The following is a 16,702-nucleotide window of genomic DNA, read 5'->3' on the forward strand; positions in this document are numbered from 1 at the left end:
TGTTATCTGCTTCTGCAGTGAGTGGAAAGAATTCATTTTCACCATCTTTTTTATGACGAGCAGAGAAAACACAGCGATGACGATGTGGGTTTCTCCTGTTCTGCAGGACAGCACTTGAGGAAGGTCTGGCAGCTCCAACACCGGAACTGTCTTCTGACAGCTCACTGTTAGACAGGATGTAGCTCTCACATGTGGGCACTGGATGGTGAAGGTAGAATCGTGCAGATTTGGAGGCTGAATGAGTGGATTTCACAGGCTTTGTGTGTTCTAGAAGAGACAAAACCACCTGAATTTGTTTCTTTTCAGTGAAGCAAATAGCAAATCTTAACCAGGATCATTTTCATCCTAACACTTCCTCATCACTTCAAAGCATTAAAAGCAGGGATTAAGGGATCCATTCCCAAATCCAACCAACTTAGAAATGAAATTTCAACATTATTCCAAGTAGATAAATATTTTCTGCCATTTGTAACATGGAATCCAAGAGAATATTCTATCCAACTGAATGTGAAGGAGGAAACCAGTTACACCACAGGTAATTTCCCTGACCAAAACTTGATCTGAGACTTGATTTACATTTATGGGAACTCATGGCCAGCAGACACAATTCATTCTGCCTCATCAGACAAAAGCCATGGAGCACATATGTCCTCTCAGGCTACACCTGAACGTTCTCTCTTAGCTAACTCAGAAAAGCTCTCTCTATAGAGCACAACCAACACCACTTCCTCCACAGCTCCTTGAACCATTTCAGAAGGCACATGCCAAGATCTAGCCTTGCTTTGCTTGCAAGCACAGATGACACATGCTAGCTCAAAGCAGCACTGAAATCCCCCCAGAATATGCTATTATCTGAAATTACAAAGAAAATGCAATTATAAACTCATTTCTCGTAGATATACATGAAATATACATGCAGCACGTGCTAGCAGGGATGTAGTCCTAAATAATTCTGAAATGGTTTCTAATATACTATTAAAAAAATCACATTTAAAAGGTTAAAATGTGTTTTAAGTTATGTTTGTTGTATACTGGACTGAATCATGTAGTGAACCATGCAGGTAGAAAGCAGGGATTATAGATGTTAGTGCCAGAAGGATTTCCCAAGTCCCTGTGCTTGCTGCAAGATATTTTGTGCCATTTTAGCCAAGTATGTCATTTAAAGATGCCTCAGAGAGTACTAATAGCCTTAATATAAATTAAAAAGTTAATACAAAGAACAGTCTATTTACTAATGGTAACAGCAGTGACAAGATAATGGGAGCTGTCAGCAAATGTGTATCAAGCTCCATTAATGGTAGGGATTATACTCACTGGTTCTTCTCTATGCCCCAAACATTCCTCCCGGATTTGTTTTCCTGTTTGTATTTTTGTTGTTTTGTTTTAAATAGTCTTGTTTCAGTGACTGTGACAACTGGTGACAACAGAACTGGAAAGCACATCTTCATCTGAGGCAGCTTTGCCACCAGTTCAGCCAAAGGATGGCAAGTCCCACACTGAGCCTCCCTCTATGCCAGAAGGAAAAGACCAACCTACCTCACCAGGAATCACGAGCCATGGTTTAGTAATACCCCATTTCAACATGCAAGAAAGAGATGCAAGAAAAGCTCAGGAAGGGCTACAATTGCCTAAACTCACACCATTAGTAGTGCCTGAGAAACCACCCTTTTATTTAATAACATCAGAACAGCACAAGAGGGATGTGGAGCTGCTGGAACGAGGCCAGAGGAGGCCCTGGAGCTGCTGCGAGGGCTGGAGCAGCTCTGCTCTGGAGCCAGGCTGAGAGAGCTGGGCTGGGGCAGCTGGAGAAGAGAAGGCTCCTCAAGGGGACACCTTAGAGCAGCTCCAGGGCCTAAAGGGGCTCCAGGAGACCTGGAGAGGGGCTTTGGACAAGGGATGGAGGGACAGGACAAGGGGAATGGCTTGAACCTGCCAGAGGGGAGACTGAGATGAGCTCTTGGGCAGAAGCTCTTCCCTGTGAGGGTGCTGAGGCGCTGGCACAGGGTGCCCAGAGAAGCTGGGGCTGCCCCATCCCTGGCAGTGTTCAAGGGCAGGTTGGACACAGGGGCTTGGAGCAACCTGCTCTAGTGGAAGGTGTCCCTGCCCGTGGCAGGGGTTGGAGCTGGAGGAGCTTTAAGGCTCCTTCCAACCCAAACCAGGCTGGGATTCTATGATTAATTATTTGTTTTCCTTATACTTTTAAACACCTCTTCCCTTCCCAACACAGAGACACTTCAGTGTAATGTCAAGATCATGAACAGCGCACCCAGACCCAGACTCACGAACCCTGAAACTGGAGGAATTTATCTTCCCATACAAGGCCAATGTTTATATGCTGATGCAAGAAGATTCCTCCACAGCCTCCTGATAAATGAGGGCAGGCTTGGGAATACTATGCAGAATTTTTGCCATTTTAAAAGTTCCCAACAAAATGGAAGGAATGCAAAGAGGCAAAACATCAAAATAAGTTTATACAGAGAAGCTTTAAAATAACCCCATAACTTGCAGGATTTTAAGCTCTAGACAAGCTCTGTGGGTAGAGGTAATCTTTTATTAGACCATCCAAAAATACAGTTGAAGAAGTCAGGGAAGATTTTAGACATTCAAATCTTCACAAAGCTTCCTTAAAAATTCCAACTGTACCGGCTGCTTTAACAAAGGTTCTTTCTACTCACAGTTCTTTTCTTGTCTGTGCCTTTAGACCATCACAGCTACTGAAAAATACTATTAGGTGGGTTTATATTAACACTTGTGTTCCCCTTTTATTTTTATCCAGGCTATTCAGAAAGAAGTATCCATTGATCTTTGCTGCAACATGATGTTTTGTTTGTTACTGCAGATTCTTGTTGCATTTTCCTACCTTATTTCATTTATTTTATGGTTGGACTTGATGATCTTAAAGGTCTTTTCCCATCTAGCTGATTCAGTGACTTCTGTATCCTTACATTTTATAAGTGCTCACAGAGAATTATTTCTTCCAGTAGAAAACATGGGTTAAGACAATATTGCCTTCACTGTTGCACTAATTCAACTGTTGGTCATTGTACACTTACCAAAACAGTAAAATGAACATAAAATAATGAAGTTCAGTGTGACTTTTTTATATTATCTTCTGGAAATACTAAAATCCTTCCATTCTCAAGAGAAAAGCTTTAGAGAAAACCCCTTTTAAAGTGAAGAATTCAAACCATCAGAAGGAATCAGTACCTGTGTGGGATGACCTTACCTCAAGGCCTATGGAGGTACCTGCTTTAAAAGGGCAACAATAATCACACTGAGGCACCCAGTGAAAATCTGTTTCATTCAATGTCCTCCACATAATAAGTTCACATGGTGCTAAAAATAATAAATGGGCTCCCAAAACCCCTTTATATGTGACTGCATAGAAGAGAGCATGAACTCTGTAATTCAGAGCCCATTATGCTGTTCATGTTTCAGTCCCATCGCTCATAAAGCCACAGTTGTACTATTACCTCCTTGCAATTTGCTCTCTGTTTACTACAGCACATGCTGCAAAATACTGGATCATGCCATAAACAGCTTCCCTGAGGAATTAGTAACTGCATTTAGGAGAGAATCAACCATTCAGCAACCTTCTGTTCTCAGTTACTTCTGTCCAGGAACAAGATGTAGTTCTCAAACACAACAAAAATCTTCATCCCTACTCAGACTTGAGGAAGTTTATCAACCACTCCCAATCATGGAATGAGGTTCTGCATAAAAAGAGGATCCATCAGGATTAATAATAGCTGCTGTCAGGAGGTACAGTGTCCCCATCAGTTAGCTCAGTGTAATTTCATTTTGCCAGCAGTTTCAACAAGTAAAGCCTTTAAGTAGGCTACTACAGTAGTAAACCCTGAACTTCATCCCTCAGGATTACCATCCAACAAGGTCAATGGAGGGGAGGAAGAGAGAAGCATCAGTCAAAATTAAAACTCAGCTAAATACATTACAGAGACACTTTTCATGACATCTCATGACAACCCCAGCCCTCTAGTGACAGGACAATGGGAACGGCTTTAACCTGTCAGAGGGGAGACTGAGATGAGCTCTTGGGCAGAAGCTCTTCCCTGGGAGGGTGCTGAGGCGCTGGCACAGGGTGCCCAGAGAAGCTGTGGCTGCCCCATCCCTGGCAGTGTTCAAGGGCAGGTTGGACACAGGGGCTTGGAGCAACCTGCTCTAGTGGAAGGTGTCCCTGCCTGGGGCAGGGGGTTGGTGCTGGGTGAGCTTTAAGCTCCCTTCCAATCCATTCTCTGATCCTGTGATTCAATACACAGAGACATCCCACCTGGTTCTATTTACCAGGGAATTCCTGCCATTTTCTACAAGAGCACCCTTTCTACACTTACTTAAAAAAAACTTTGCACTTTACAACCCAAAAAAGAACCAACCCAAACACCACCAAACCCCAAAAATGTCTTACAAAGGCCACAATAAGCCCTGGGGCCCCAGGAATACCAGCAAATACTAATGTGCAAGTATTTGGGCAGTCAGGGAGAAACAGAAAGATGGGGAAGAGAAAAATGAGTCACATTCAACACCTTTAGGCTACTATCAGTGTATCATGAGGCCACAAGTCATGGATCCTGAAATGTAATTCTTCTGCTCTACTTTCTTTCATGTGTATGAAAACACACATAACATTAAATACACTTTAACTACCTGTGGAAGCATCTGATGGCATCATTTGGTCCTCAGCCCAGGCCAGCTTGGACTTGGCCCTCTTACTGTAGATCCCTTCTTGATGTTTGAGAGCTGTACTGTCTGGAGGAGTACCATCCCTTAAACCAAGCACATCTGCCTGAAATCTTGGAGGAAGAGCATCATCTGACCCTGCAGAGAAAAAGAGCAGTAACTGTGAGTAAAAAGAGGAAGCAGGAAAAAGACATGGTCTCATAGAGCCTGTTATCCAGGCAGTAGCACCAGGATGTTCACCAGCCAACAATCATGATCCCTAGTGAGCAGTTCTAGTGAGTAATGCAGAAGCAATGGGCATTGTGCCACATTGATTTCCATCATCTTTGGTGACAACAGCTTTAACCTGCCAGAGGGGAGACTGAGATGAGCTCTTGGGCAGAAGCTCTTCCCTGGGAGGGTGCTGAGGCACTGGCACAGGGTGCCCAGAGAAGCTGTGGCTGCCCCATCCCTGGCAGTGCTCAAGGCCAGGTTGGACACAGGGGCTTGGAGCAACCTGCTCTAGTGGAAGGTGTCCCTGCCCGTGGCAGGGGTTGGAGCTGGAGGAGCTTTAAGCTCCCTTCCAACACAAACCATTCTATTATTCAAGCTATTTATTGTAAGGTTCTTCCTTGAGAGGTGGATAAGTTTTACCTGTTCAATTGATGAGCAGAGGAGAACACAAGAAAATGAGTATTAGACAGGTCTGCTGGGAAGGCAGACACAGGACTTGAAGTGTCCAAATTCCCTCCTGCTCACATTAAAATTCCAGACATTTTTACTGACTGATGTAAATATCTATTTTCTAGGCTCCGAATAGCAGTGGAGGAAAACTGGAAGAGTAGAGAAGGGGTGTATAACCTCTAAAACACCACCAGCAGACCTCTCTTACTAGCGTATTGCTGTCTTCTGAAACGGTCCCTAACTGATTTATCCTCCTTGTCAGCACCACCTGGTTCCTTCAGTGAGCTTAACTGAATTACCATCAGCTACTAGTCATGAGCTGAGAATCCCAACTGCAGCAGGGAGTTTAAAAGACAAAATACATGTTTAAATTCTGCTGTATGTTTTCTAGAACCTTGCACTGCCTCTTATGCATACTGAGATTTTATATCTAGCAGCATAGTTTCTGCAAAACAACAGACTCGCACCACATTTGTTTCTCTTAAATTTGAAGGATATTTAAATTTATTTTTGAGGATATTACAACAGAGAGCGGAAAAGTGTTTAAGTATCCAAGTATTCAAGGCCAGAAAAGCATCCAAGTGTTCAAGGCTATGTTGGACGGGGCTTGGAGTAACCTGTTCTAGTGGTAGGTGTCCCTGTCCATGGCAGGAGTTGGAGCTGGAGGAGCTTTAAGGTCCCTTCCAACCCAAACCATTCCATGATTCTATGACAAAGATAATGAGGAGAAAGGCATAAATAATTACAAGCACAATTTGTGGCTATAATGACCAACCTGTGCACTTACTGTCACTGCTGTATTAAGCTACTCTCCTGGGGCACATCTGGTGGGACATCTCTGCAATATTAGTTTTGTCTACAAATAAGTCTGGATGTCAAAAAGCTCTGACTGAAAGCAACCTGCAAGTAAGACCTATAATGCTGAAGTGATGCATTCTGCATGTATAGGAGAGAACTGACAAATAACAGACAGCAGTCAAAGCAAAAAGAATCTGGTGAATCACTGAGTACCCTTTCCTCCAGTAAATGAGAAGTGCTTTTTACTGGGAGGATGTGGGGAAGAGGTGAACGTGTACTTTAAATCACAGTTTTGAGTTATATTATTTATAGAGAGGCTTTCTGCACTGGAATCCCCTAACAGGGAGGGAAAATTCAGTACTGAAATAGCTGTTCTCTGAAATGCACATTGTATTATGCAGCTATTTCAGAGAGCACACATACCAAATTAATAAAAAGGGAGGAAAATGTCCATAAATAAGGGAACTAAAAAAAGGAACTGGCAGAGATATGAAAGAGTCCAAGCTGAATAGTCATTCCCAGGGGAAAGTAAAGAATTATCAAGCTGTAAAACATGGAGACTTGTTTCTTTTCAGTGCCAGAATGGAGTACTACCATCCCTTCCATCAAAGCAATGGAAACCACAGCCTCCAGTCAAGACTCGTATAGCTTTGTGTTATAGAGCAGTGTGAACATGAACAAAGACATTTTGCTGTTAAAATCAATGCACTTACTCTAAACTGGAAGGACAGAAGAGTTCTGAGCTCCACCGAGAGAATTCTGCACATGAAATAGGTGTATTTTGATCCATGAGCTACAACCATCAGTTTGCACTTGGAAGACTTAAGATAAATACAGATCAATGATGCTATGAAACACATACCTGAGTGAGAGCTCTCCACGCTGCTTTCTGACCTAACTGGAGACAGTTTGGATCCTGCCTTTAGATAAGGAACATAATACATCCCAGTGCTTCCAGAAGGTTTATAGGGCAGCAATATGGGCTGATCTGTGGGGATGGAAGACAAAGCAATTAATGGAAATCAGACTTTAATCCTTGAATGCACCTGAAGATAAAAGCAACTTATCAGGATCCAAGGAGACTGCTGAAGAAATCCTATTCTTTAGGAAAATATATTGCCATTGTTAGCTGTTTAATTAATGTAATTTCATTATTTAATACCCACCCAATGGTTAGAAGGTTGACTGCTGCTCAGCTATCAAAACCAGCTTACTGACCTATTCCATGTTAAATCTGTGACTAGAGTGACAAACACTGATGTAAAAAGACCAATTCAGATACCAACCTAGAATCATGGCATGGATTGGGTTGGAAGGGACCTTCAAGCTCATCTAGTTCCAACCCCCTGCCATGGGCAGGGACACCTTCCACTTGAGCAGGTTGCTCCAAGCCCCATCCAATATCTCAGACTTTGATAGATGAAGATCTAGATATAAGACACATGCACTCACCACCATGCCTTGGGCAAGAGGACATCTTGTCAAGAGATGAAGCTGGACTGTTGGGAAGCTCGTGTGCTTTCTGGAGAGGCAGTTGGTGAACATCATTTCTAGTGTCTTGTGAATTAACATAGATTTCTGCTGAAAAGGTGGTTTTTACAGGACTTTCTGTTGTTATTTGTGTGGCAGCATCAGAAGTGCTTTTCACAGTGCTTGCAGGAGCTCCAGAGTTGAAGGTATTCTTCAGACTACATCGCCCTGAACCTGGAACAGTGACTTGTGGTCTCTCACTGCTTTGTGAAGGCAGCTCTTGCCCTGCTGTGCTTGTGACAGAGGAGAGCATGAGGCAGGGTTCTGCTGAAGACACTGGCATTGGGAAAGATGGAGATCTTTGGTCAGGAGGTGATAACGTAGAAACAGCTTCTGTTAAAGTTTCTGGAGTTTTAAAAGACACTGATTGAGTATTAACTTCAGGTTTATCCCATGATCTCCTCTCATTTTCAGTATTCACATCCCTGTGCAGCTCTGAGTTACTACGCTTTGAGGAAAGAGTTATGTGGACACAAGACAATACTTTCTTAATTGGTGAGGAAGGAGATACAGATGTGGTTGACAAAATCTCATCTGTAGATGAGTGGTGAGATGCATCAATTGGGTCTCTCGCTTTCTGAATGAGAGGCACTTCATCAGCAGGACTTTCCTTCTCTTCTGCTGACAGTTGAACACGGCCCTTCATCAAATCAGTTTGTAGAGCTGAACCTTTTAAGCTCTCATAGAACTGGACACGGCCAGCTGGGCTGCTTTTCTCCTGCTGGAAAGAGCTTATGGAATGGGGTTCATTACATCTACTCATCTCTTGACCACATCTCCTATCACAGCCAAGCCCCAGGAGTGTGGCACTTCGCCTGCCCGAGTCAGTCACATCTTGAGGCAGAATATCAGGATTCTTTGCACTAAGGGTCTGTCTTTTATCAACATGGATGCTTTCAGAGTCCTGATCTGACAAACAGTCTGTCTCTTGATAAGCTCCAACTCTGTTACTGTCAGCAGAGACATGATGAAACCTGTCTTTCTCAGCAGTATAAGCAATCTTACTAGACACTGAGCCAGCAAGCAGTGGGCTTGGAGAAGAGGTCTTAGATCTCTCCCAGTGTTGTTTGTCATGACTGTGTTCCTCAGTGCTAGCACAGTCAACCTCCAGAGGCATTATCCCATCAAAACCATCTCTAGTAAAGCTACTGCTAAGTGCCATGGAAGTCAATGGAGAATGTAAACATTTTCGGGAGGAAAAGGTGATAGAAGTGATTTGCTTGGTCAGATCCTCAGAACACTTCTCCATCGACAGCTTCTTCTGAGAGAGTAGATGGGCTTCTGTTCGTGCATCAGAAGCAGCTGCAGACCTCACTGTAGATGTATCCCATTCCATCTGCAATGGTGGGTGAAGTTCAGCAGCAGCATCAGAGTGACCAGTAGGACCTGTTTGATGCTGGTTGCAGATAGGGGTTGAAACAGTACTCAAGGATTTAAACTGAGTATCCTTCAGCAGGCAACACTCAGAAGGATCAGCTCCATGTAACTGCACAGCTTGTCTTAAGCTTGACTCTAGAACATCCTCAGTCCTGATGGTTTGTCTGTGCTTGTCAGTCTGAAATCTCCTGCCACTTGGAGCTTTGAAACGCTCAATGTCCTGTTCCCCATCACGGATGTACTCAGAAGCAGCTTCCAAACCATCGACCCATGAAGCCTGAAAACACAGAGAAGAATTCATGTAGATTACGTGGGTAACTCCCTGCCCCTGCCGAAATCTGGATTGTGGAATTCAGAGGACTCGTGCTGTCAATAATCAAGAGTCTGTCATCATGTGTGAGCACACACTTTCTCTGGAACTCATCTGGTAATGGAACTAATCACAGAATCACAGATCACAGACTGGTTTGTGTTGGAAGGACCTTAAAGCTCCTCCAGCTCCAACCCCTGCCACGAGCAGGGACACCTTCCACTAGAGCAGGTTGCTCCAAGCCCCTGTGTCCAACCTGCCCTTGAACACTGCCAGGGATGGGGCAGCCACAGCTTCTCTGGGCACCCTGTGCCAGCGCCTCAGCACCCTCACAGGGACAGCAGAAGCTCCCAAACGCTGAGAGTTGATCCATGCAACAACTTCCCTGACTGGCATATGGAGAGGTAGTTTGGAAGAGAAGAAAGGCAAACAGCTCTAGATGAACGATCACACTACAAACAAGTGAATAAAACATCACACTCCCAGATGCATGCAGAAACCCCGTCACTCTGAGAACACAAAGAGAAAGCCTTGCAAGTACAACTAGGAAAACCTTAAGTTACTATTCACTGTAAACTGCAACAGATTTTACCCTGAAGCACATTAAGACGACTACTCACCTGGTCCTTTAACATTGCACCTCCAATGAGAGGCAAGAACATTAACCTTTGGAAGTAACTGTATTGAGTCTAGAGAGGAACATTTATCTACACACTGAGATTGCCCTCTCTTGGGTGGGCACTAACTAAACCAAGTCTCACACAGTTAGTCCCAGTGCAGACACAAACCACACCATGCAGAAAGCAGCTCCCTCTTACATTATTCCACCCTGATTCTTTGTGATGGGTCAGTTTAGCACCAGAAGCAGCATCATGGTTAGTGACCACTGGGAATGGACAGGACAAGAGACAATTCATCACCATCCAAACCTTACACCCAAAACATAAGAGGTCATGTCAGCTAATGTGACACTGCAAGCCACCAGCCTTCCTTAGAGAGGATTTAAGCGTGGAAAGCATTAATTTATCAGTATCTGAAATTCCTTAATTTAAGTATCATTAAAAATCACAATACTTGAATTGCAGAGAGCAAACCTCAGATAAATGCAGTGCCATGGAGATGGGCCAGATAAGTGTCTTTAAAAAATGATAATGATAAATATCTTGGCTATATTTATACATTCCTAGTGGTTGGAATAACTGTGGAAACAGCAGAGTGTATTTCACAGGTCCCTGGATGATTATAGCTCAGCAGCTAGTTGGAGTTTGGAAATAGCAAACTCAGTCAACAACAGTTTGGTGTAAATCAAAGCACAAACAAGTATTCCACAACTGATTTTCTATCCTTTTTACATCCAGATGTCATTAGCAGGGAACTCTACCAGCAAGGTTTTGATTATTATTCCCAAGCAGTACTTTCCAGTGGCTTTATTAATGTTGAAGCAAATAAACCAGTTCATTTGGCAACCTGTGTTTCCTACAGGCAAGAGGGAAACAAGGGTCTGTAGCAGAACACATGGACCCAAAGCAGCTCTGTACCAGGGTAAGGCTGCTCCCAAGACATCTCTTTCCCAAACCACACACCAATTCCATGGCCTGAAGTAGTGAGGCCATGAGTGAGCTTTGAGGGTGCTGAGGCATTGGCACAGGGTGCCCAGAGAAGCTGTGGCTGCCCCATCCCTGGCAGTGTTCAAGGCCAGGTTGGACACAGGGGCTTGGAGCAACCTGCTCTAGTGGAAGGTGTCCCTGCCCGTGGCAGGAGTTGGGACTGGAGGAGCTTGAAGGTCCCTTCCAACACAAACCATTCCAGGATTCTGATTCTAAGTAATACTGAGCAACTCCTACTACTGAAAGCAAGCACAGAAGTTGCTATAAACTCCTCTTCCCGAGCTTTTCACATGTTTTATTGTGCTTGTTATGTGTCATCTTTCCAAAAAAGATCTGTATGGCATATGATCCACAAGAGATTGCAGTGCAAATTTAGAGCTACAACTCAGTGAACTTCCTGAAAAAGTGAGAAAGTACAAGGAGTGGAAAAATACAGCATAACCTGATGGATGCAGTATACAACGGGGGAATGTTCTCAGACAAGAGGTGACTATTTGGCACCCATGAAAATAAAGGTGAGGTGAAAAGGTCCTCAATTGAGAAGGAAAATTCATAGGTTTAATATCCTGAAACTGCACTTAGATCTAACAGCAATTCAACCCCCTCAATCTCAACTGGGGACCAAAACAAGTGTACATACAGCCCAAGAAGAAGGTTCAATGTGAAAACCAGTGCTCCTGGAATGGGAGAGCACCTACAAGTCTTTGGCTTTTCCCTGTTTCTGATCCTGAAAGAGCCTCATGATTTCAGTGGAAGAACAGTAATAGGGGTGATGGCTGGAGCTTAGGATTGGCTTTTCATATGTTTTTCCTAAAATCCCAACAAATATCATACGTGGTTCATGGCTCATTTGAGTGGAAAGCATCAGCCATCCCTATAGTAAAAATGCTCAGCCTATCAAAGAGTAAGTACTGTCAACTTACCTGCTCAGGCAAAAACAGATCTCTACAACCTCACCAGCATCACCACAGATGCAAGAATTATTGACCAAACAGTAAAATGTCTATAGGAACATCTTGGAAACTCTCTGCTTCCCTTTGTCACAAGTTTATAGGAGAGAGCCATCAGTTCATATTAAGTTTCACAAGACCCATCTCTGAACAATCCGAAATGTCACACTTCTTAGGCCTCTTTGCAAAGCACTTGAGGTTAATAAATGATAGAACGGTTTGTGTTGGAAGGGACCTTAGAGCTCATCCAGTCCCAACCCCCTTCAAACAGACAGGGACACCTTCCACTAGAGCAGGTTGCTCCAAGCCCCTGTGTCCCACCTGGCCTTGAACACTGCCAGGGATGGGGCAGACCCAGAGGGGTGGGCCAGCCACAGCTTCTCTGGGCACCCTGTGCCAGCGCCTCAGCACCCTCACAGGGAAGAGCTTCTGCCCAAGAGCTCATCTCAATCTCCCCTCTGGCAGGTTCAAGCCATTCCCCTTGGCCTGTCCCTCCATCCCTTGTCCCAAGCCCCTCTCCAGGTCTCCTGGAGCCCCTTTAGGCCCTGGAGCTGCTCTAAGGTGTCCCCTTGAGGAGCCTTCTCTTCTCCAGCTGCCCCAGCCCAGCTCTCTCAGCCTGGCTCCAGAGCAGAGCTGCTCCGGCCCTCGCAGCAGCTCCGGGGCCTCCTCTGGCCTCGCTCCAGCAGCTCCACGTCCCTCTTGTGCTGTTCCCCAGAGCTGGACCAGGGCTGCAGGGGGGGTCTCCCCAGAGCACAGCAGAGGGGCAGGATCCCCTCCCTGAGCTGCTGCTCACGCTCTGGGGGTGCACCCAGCACACGGGGGGGTTCTGGGCTCAAGCACACACTGGAGCCGGGTCATGGGCAGCTTAAAAATTAAGATCTTAAACTCTTCAAAATTCAATTTTCCTAGTGAATATTTTGGGCCACTGTTCAGCAGAGCCCTTGAGTACATGTTTGGAGCCCATTTATGTGCATATGTCCCAATCACCTCCTTAAACACTCAGCTAGAACTCGAGAAATCATTATGATGCTTCTTTTTCCGAGCGTCTGTTAACACATCACCAGTGACAAACATCTATCAAACAGCTCCTTGACTACCTCAAAAGATGGAACAATCTCGACATGCAAAAGATCACTGAGAAGAACCCTCCCAAGCTGTCCTACTCCTTCAGTGCCTTGGCTTTTTTTAAAGAGAGAAGCTTCACATGCTTCCTGCAGGAAACAAGAACATCTCGCAGTGGTACATTATATTTCTTGAGTTGTCACCTAGAGAAATGAGAGGCAGAGTCTAATCTTTCCAAAAAGAACATTCATCTCATGCCTGCATCACAAGCACTAAATAAAGATGATGGTCTGACGAAAGAATTGGTTGCTTGAGTGCCTGGGAACAGTTTGTCTTCCTCAGCCTTTCTAATTTAGTAGAAGGAAAATATCTTTCCGGAATCTTTGTTCGGGGTTTGAAGGCAGCGCACGGGTTTGCTCGGTTAATTCAACAGGTATGGTACAGAACAAGTGCCAGTCAATCTGCAGCAACTATTTGTCAGCAACAAAGCTGGGTGCAATCTTTTTCCCACTTCAGTAGTTGTCAATGAACTGTATTTTTCAGTGACACGTCGTTTTGCTTGAGAAGGGAAAAATACATTTAGCTGAAACCCAACAAAAACCACCCCAACCCCCTTCATGCGGCAAATTCAAAGTCACTTTTTAGCTCAAAACCATTGTGGAGCAAAGATACTTTCAAGCTCAAAGCAGAGAATGTTGTGGTTGATCTAAAGCAGTTTCTTGGAATGTTGGTTTGAAAAACTATGATTGATATTTGCTTATTCTACTTCGGGATAAAGCGGTTCGTATTTGGCACAATCACATGAAGGTAAATCCTTGGTTCAGTCAGTAACGAGTTAATGTCAGGGACAAAGCTGTGACCTAACTAAAGTTGGGGGAAAATCCAGTTTCAGGCCTCTAGTTTTTGACAAGGAGATTGAAGCAAAAATGTATTTGTGATTTGGTTTTCTGATTTGTCTGAATTTCTGAAACTAAACAGAATTGTTGAAATATGGGGTTTTTCCTGCTTCCCAGTCAAATATTACATCAAAATGTGAATAACTGAGAAGTTTGGGCTGATGGTTTCTGGAAGCTGATGCCTGGATGAAGAACATTGCTCATGCCCAAGAAACTATAAACACAAACAAGACTACTCTTAAAACACTATTTTTCATTTCAGTAAGAAGGATGGGGACCTGTTAGGAACTGTGAGCTGTGTGCACCTCTCACCTCAGCAATAGCAATGGTCCCATCACATCATCACAGCCTGGTTTGTGTTGGAAGGGAGCTTAAAGCTCAGCCAGTTCCAACCCCCTTCAAACAGGCAGGGACACCTTCCACTAGAGCAGGTTGCTCCAAGCCCCTGTGTCCAAGCTGCACTCGAACACTGCCAGGGATGGGGCAGCCACAGCTTCTCTGGGGCACCTGTGCCAGCACCTCAGCACTCTCACAGTAAAGAATTTCTTCCTCTGCGGCCCAAGAGCTCATCTCAGTCTCCCCTCGGGCAGGTTCAAGCCATTCCCCTTGGCCTGTCCCTACAGGCCCTTGTCCAAAGCCCCTCTCCAGGTTTCCTGGAGCCCCTTTAGGCCCTGGAGCTGCTCTAAGGTGTCCCCTTGAGGAGCCTTCTCTTCTCCAGCTGCCCCAGCCCAGCTCTCTCAGCCTGGCTCCAGAGCAGAGCTGCTCCAGCCCTCGCAGCAGCTCCGGGGCCTCCTCTGCCCTCGCTCCATCACTGACCACATGTCTTGTCCTCCATACCTTCCTTCAGAACATCTTAGTTATGTGTCACTCCCAACAGCTCAAACCACCTCCCCTCACCCAAGATACCCACCTATCCTCTGGGACAAACATGTGCCACGGCTGGTCCCAAAACATACACAGGAACTGGCTATGCTGAGACAAGCATCTCCACTAACCAGAGCTCTCACTGTTTGCATCCCCCTCTCCCTGTGCAGCCACCAATCCTCAGAAGTATTGCAGGAATACAACTCATCATTTGAAGATCAGAAGTAGGACAGCAGCATTTATCCCCCACTTCAGCTGTTTTCCCCAGAGCAGCTGGTTTGTACCTTGGCACGTGCAGATTTCCTGGCACTCAGAAGCAGCTCTGCCTTTATTTCCTGGATCCTTTGCTGGTCCTCTTGGTTCAGGTCTGACACAGACTCCTGCGATCGACTGGCCAGTTTTAGCTTCACCCAGGCTACACAAAGAACAGGAAACAGAAAGCAGTTCCCTTTCCATTCTCTTATATCATGTATGATAACAGTTTTATTCCTTAAAATCCAAACTTTGCTATGTGTTTGTAGCTGTCATGACTGAGGGAACAAAGAACACAAATACCAGAGCTCATGGACTGACCAGGAATACAATTTGAAATGGGTCTGTTGAATATTTCTTTGGAAAGATGGACCCAGGACCCACCACCTGGTTCCGTCATCTTTACAGTGTCAGACTCTAGTCATCACTCTGTCACACAATCCCTTCCCAAATCCATAACCTAGCAGAGGCTAATAGCTATGTGGACAAAGTACTGTTGCACCAATGTTAGGCAGAAGAAGGTATTCAAAGGGGAGAGTCCACTTCTACCCCATTCCATCATACTACACAAGATGACTACAAAACATGGATCATTTAAGCCCTGACCCTTTAAGCTTCTCATTAATAATGTACTATAAATACCTTTAAAACCAGGGGAACAGATTCAGGTTGTCTTATGTCCATACTCGTTCACTTCAAGGTCAGCATAGTATCACAGAGTGGTTCGTGTTGGGAGGGAGCTTAAAGCTCATCCAGTTTCTGCTCATCCACAGGCAGGGACACCTTCCACTAGAGCAGGTTGCTCCAAGCCCCTGTGTCCAACCTGGCCTTGAACACTGCCAGGGATGGGGCAGCCACAGCTTCTCTGGGCAACCACTTTAAAGCCATCTCTTCAACATACACTAACTAAAGATGTGCCATACTAACATAACACTTGATAAAACACAACTGAGACATCTTATTACCTCGTGCTTTCCTCTCCTCTTCATCTGCACTCTTCACAACTTGTGTCCGAGGTGACCCATTCCTCAGGAGGTTTTTGACACGGGCAGCTAGGGAATCTCCACTGCTGCTGTTGTCGCTATCCCTCATGCCTCCTGCCTTGCTTCCAGCTGCACCAGCACTAGACAACGTGCTCTGGAAGCCTCCTGGGACACTGGTGGTGCTGCCTAAAGGCTCCAAGGAAGGAGGATTCCTCATCAGGAGGTTTCTGACACGGGCAGCTAGGGAATCTCCACTGCTACTGTCGTCACTCTCTCGTGTGCCTCCTGCCTTGCTTCCAGCTACACCAGCATTAGACATCGTGCTCTGGAATCCTCCTGGGACATCAGTGACACTGCCTGGGGGCTCTGAGGAAGAAGGATTCCCTGCCTCTGAAGTTGTTCCAGTGCTGACTTCACTGCTTCCGCTGCTTTGTGCAAGACCCACAAACCCAGGCTGGTTTCTGTCTGTAGTCACACTGCTACAGCCTTCTGGCTCAGACCTGCCTACAGATTTTCCTGTCTTAAGCATTTTGGTCATTTCCTTCATCATCTCTTCACTATTCTGCAAACTGACATCAAAAGAGTTTTCCCATCTTAAACTGCATGTGTTATAATGCAGAGGGTTTATTACCAACCCCTCTTCTTGACTATTTCTTTGGGTCACAGTCTCATCCTGCAACAATATCTTGTGAAACTCAGGGACTCTGTCTTTCCC

The 16,702-nt window shown here is 45.1% G+C and overlaps 1 protein-coding gene across 1 annotated transcript in view; it reads right to left on the reverse strand.

Annotated features, from left to right (window-relative positions):
* Window positions 1-16,702, reverse strand: part of ALMS1 (Alstrom syndrome 1) — a gene marked incomplete at its 3' end in the record, with an annotated part of 32,939 nt that overhangs the window by 10,340 nt on the left and 5,897 nt on the right. Inside the window, exons 4-9 of the mRNA XM_010023172.1 lie at window positions 15,970-16,353; window positions 15,037-15,167; window positions 9,994-10,062; window positions 7,609-9,340; window positions 7,019-7,144; window positions 4,663-4,833 (exon numbers count right to left, since the gene is read on the reverse strand). Of these exons, the coding sequence (XP_010021474.1) occupies window positions 4,663-4,833; window positions 7,019-7,144; window positions 7,609-9,340; window positions 9,994-10,062; window positions 15,037-15,167; window positions 15,970-16,353 (2,613 nt within the window). The remainder of the gene's footprint in view (window positions 1-4,662; window positions 4,834-7,018; window positions 7,145-7,608; window positions 9,341-9,993; window positions 10,063-15,036; window positions 15,168-15,969; window positions 16,354-16,702) is intronic.

The sequence above is a fragment of the Nestor notabilis genome, unplaced genomic scaffold (genome assembly GCF_000696875.1).
Source record: "Nestor notabilis isolate BGI_N333 unplaced genomic scaffold, ASM69687v1 scaffold6851, whole genome shotgun sequence".
NCBI lineage: Eukaryota > Metazoa > Chordata > Aves > Psittaciformes > Psittacidae > Nestor > Nestor notabilis.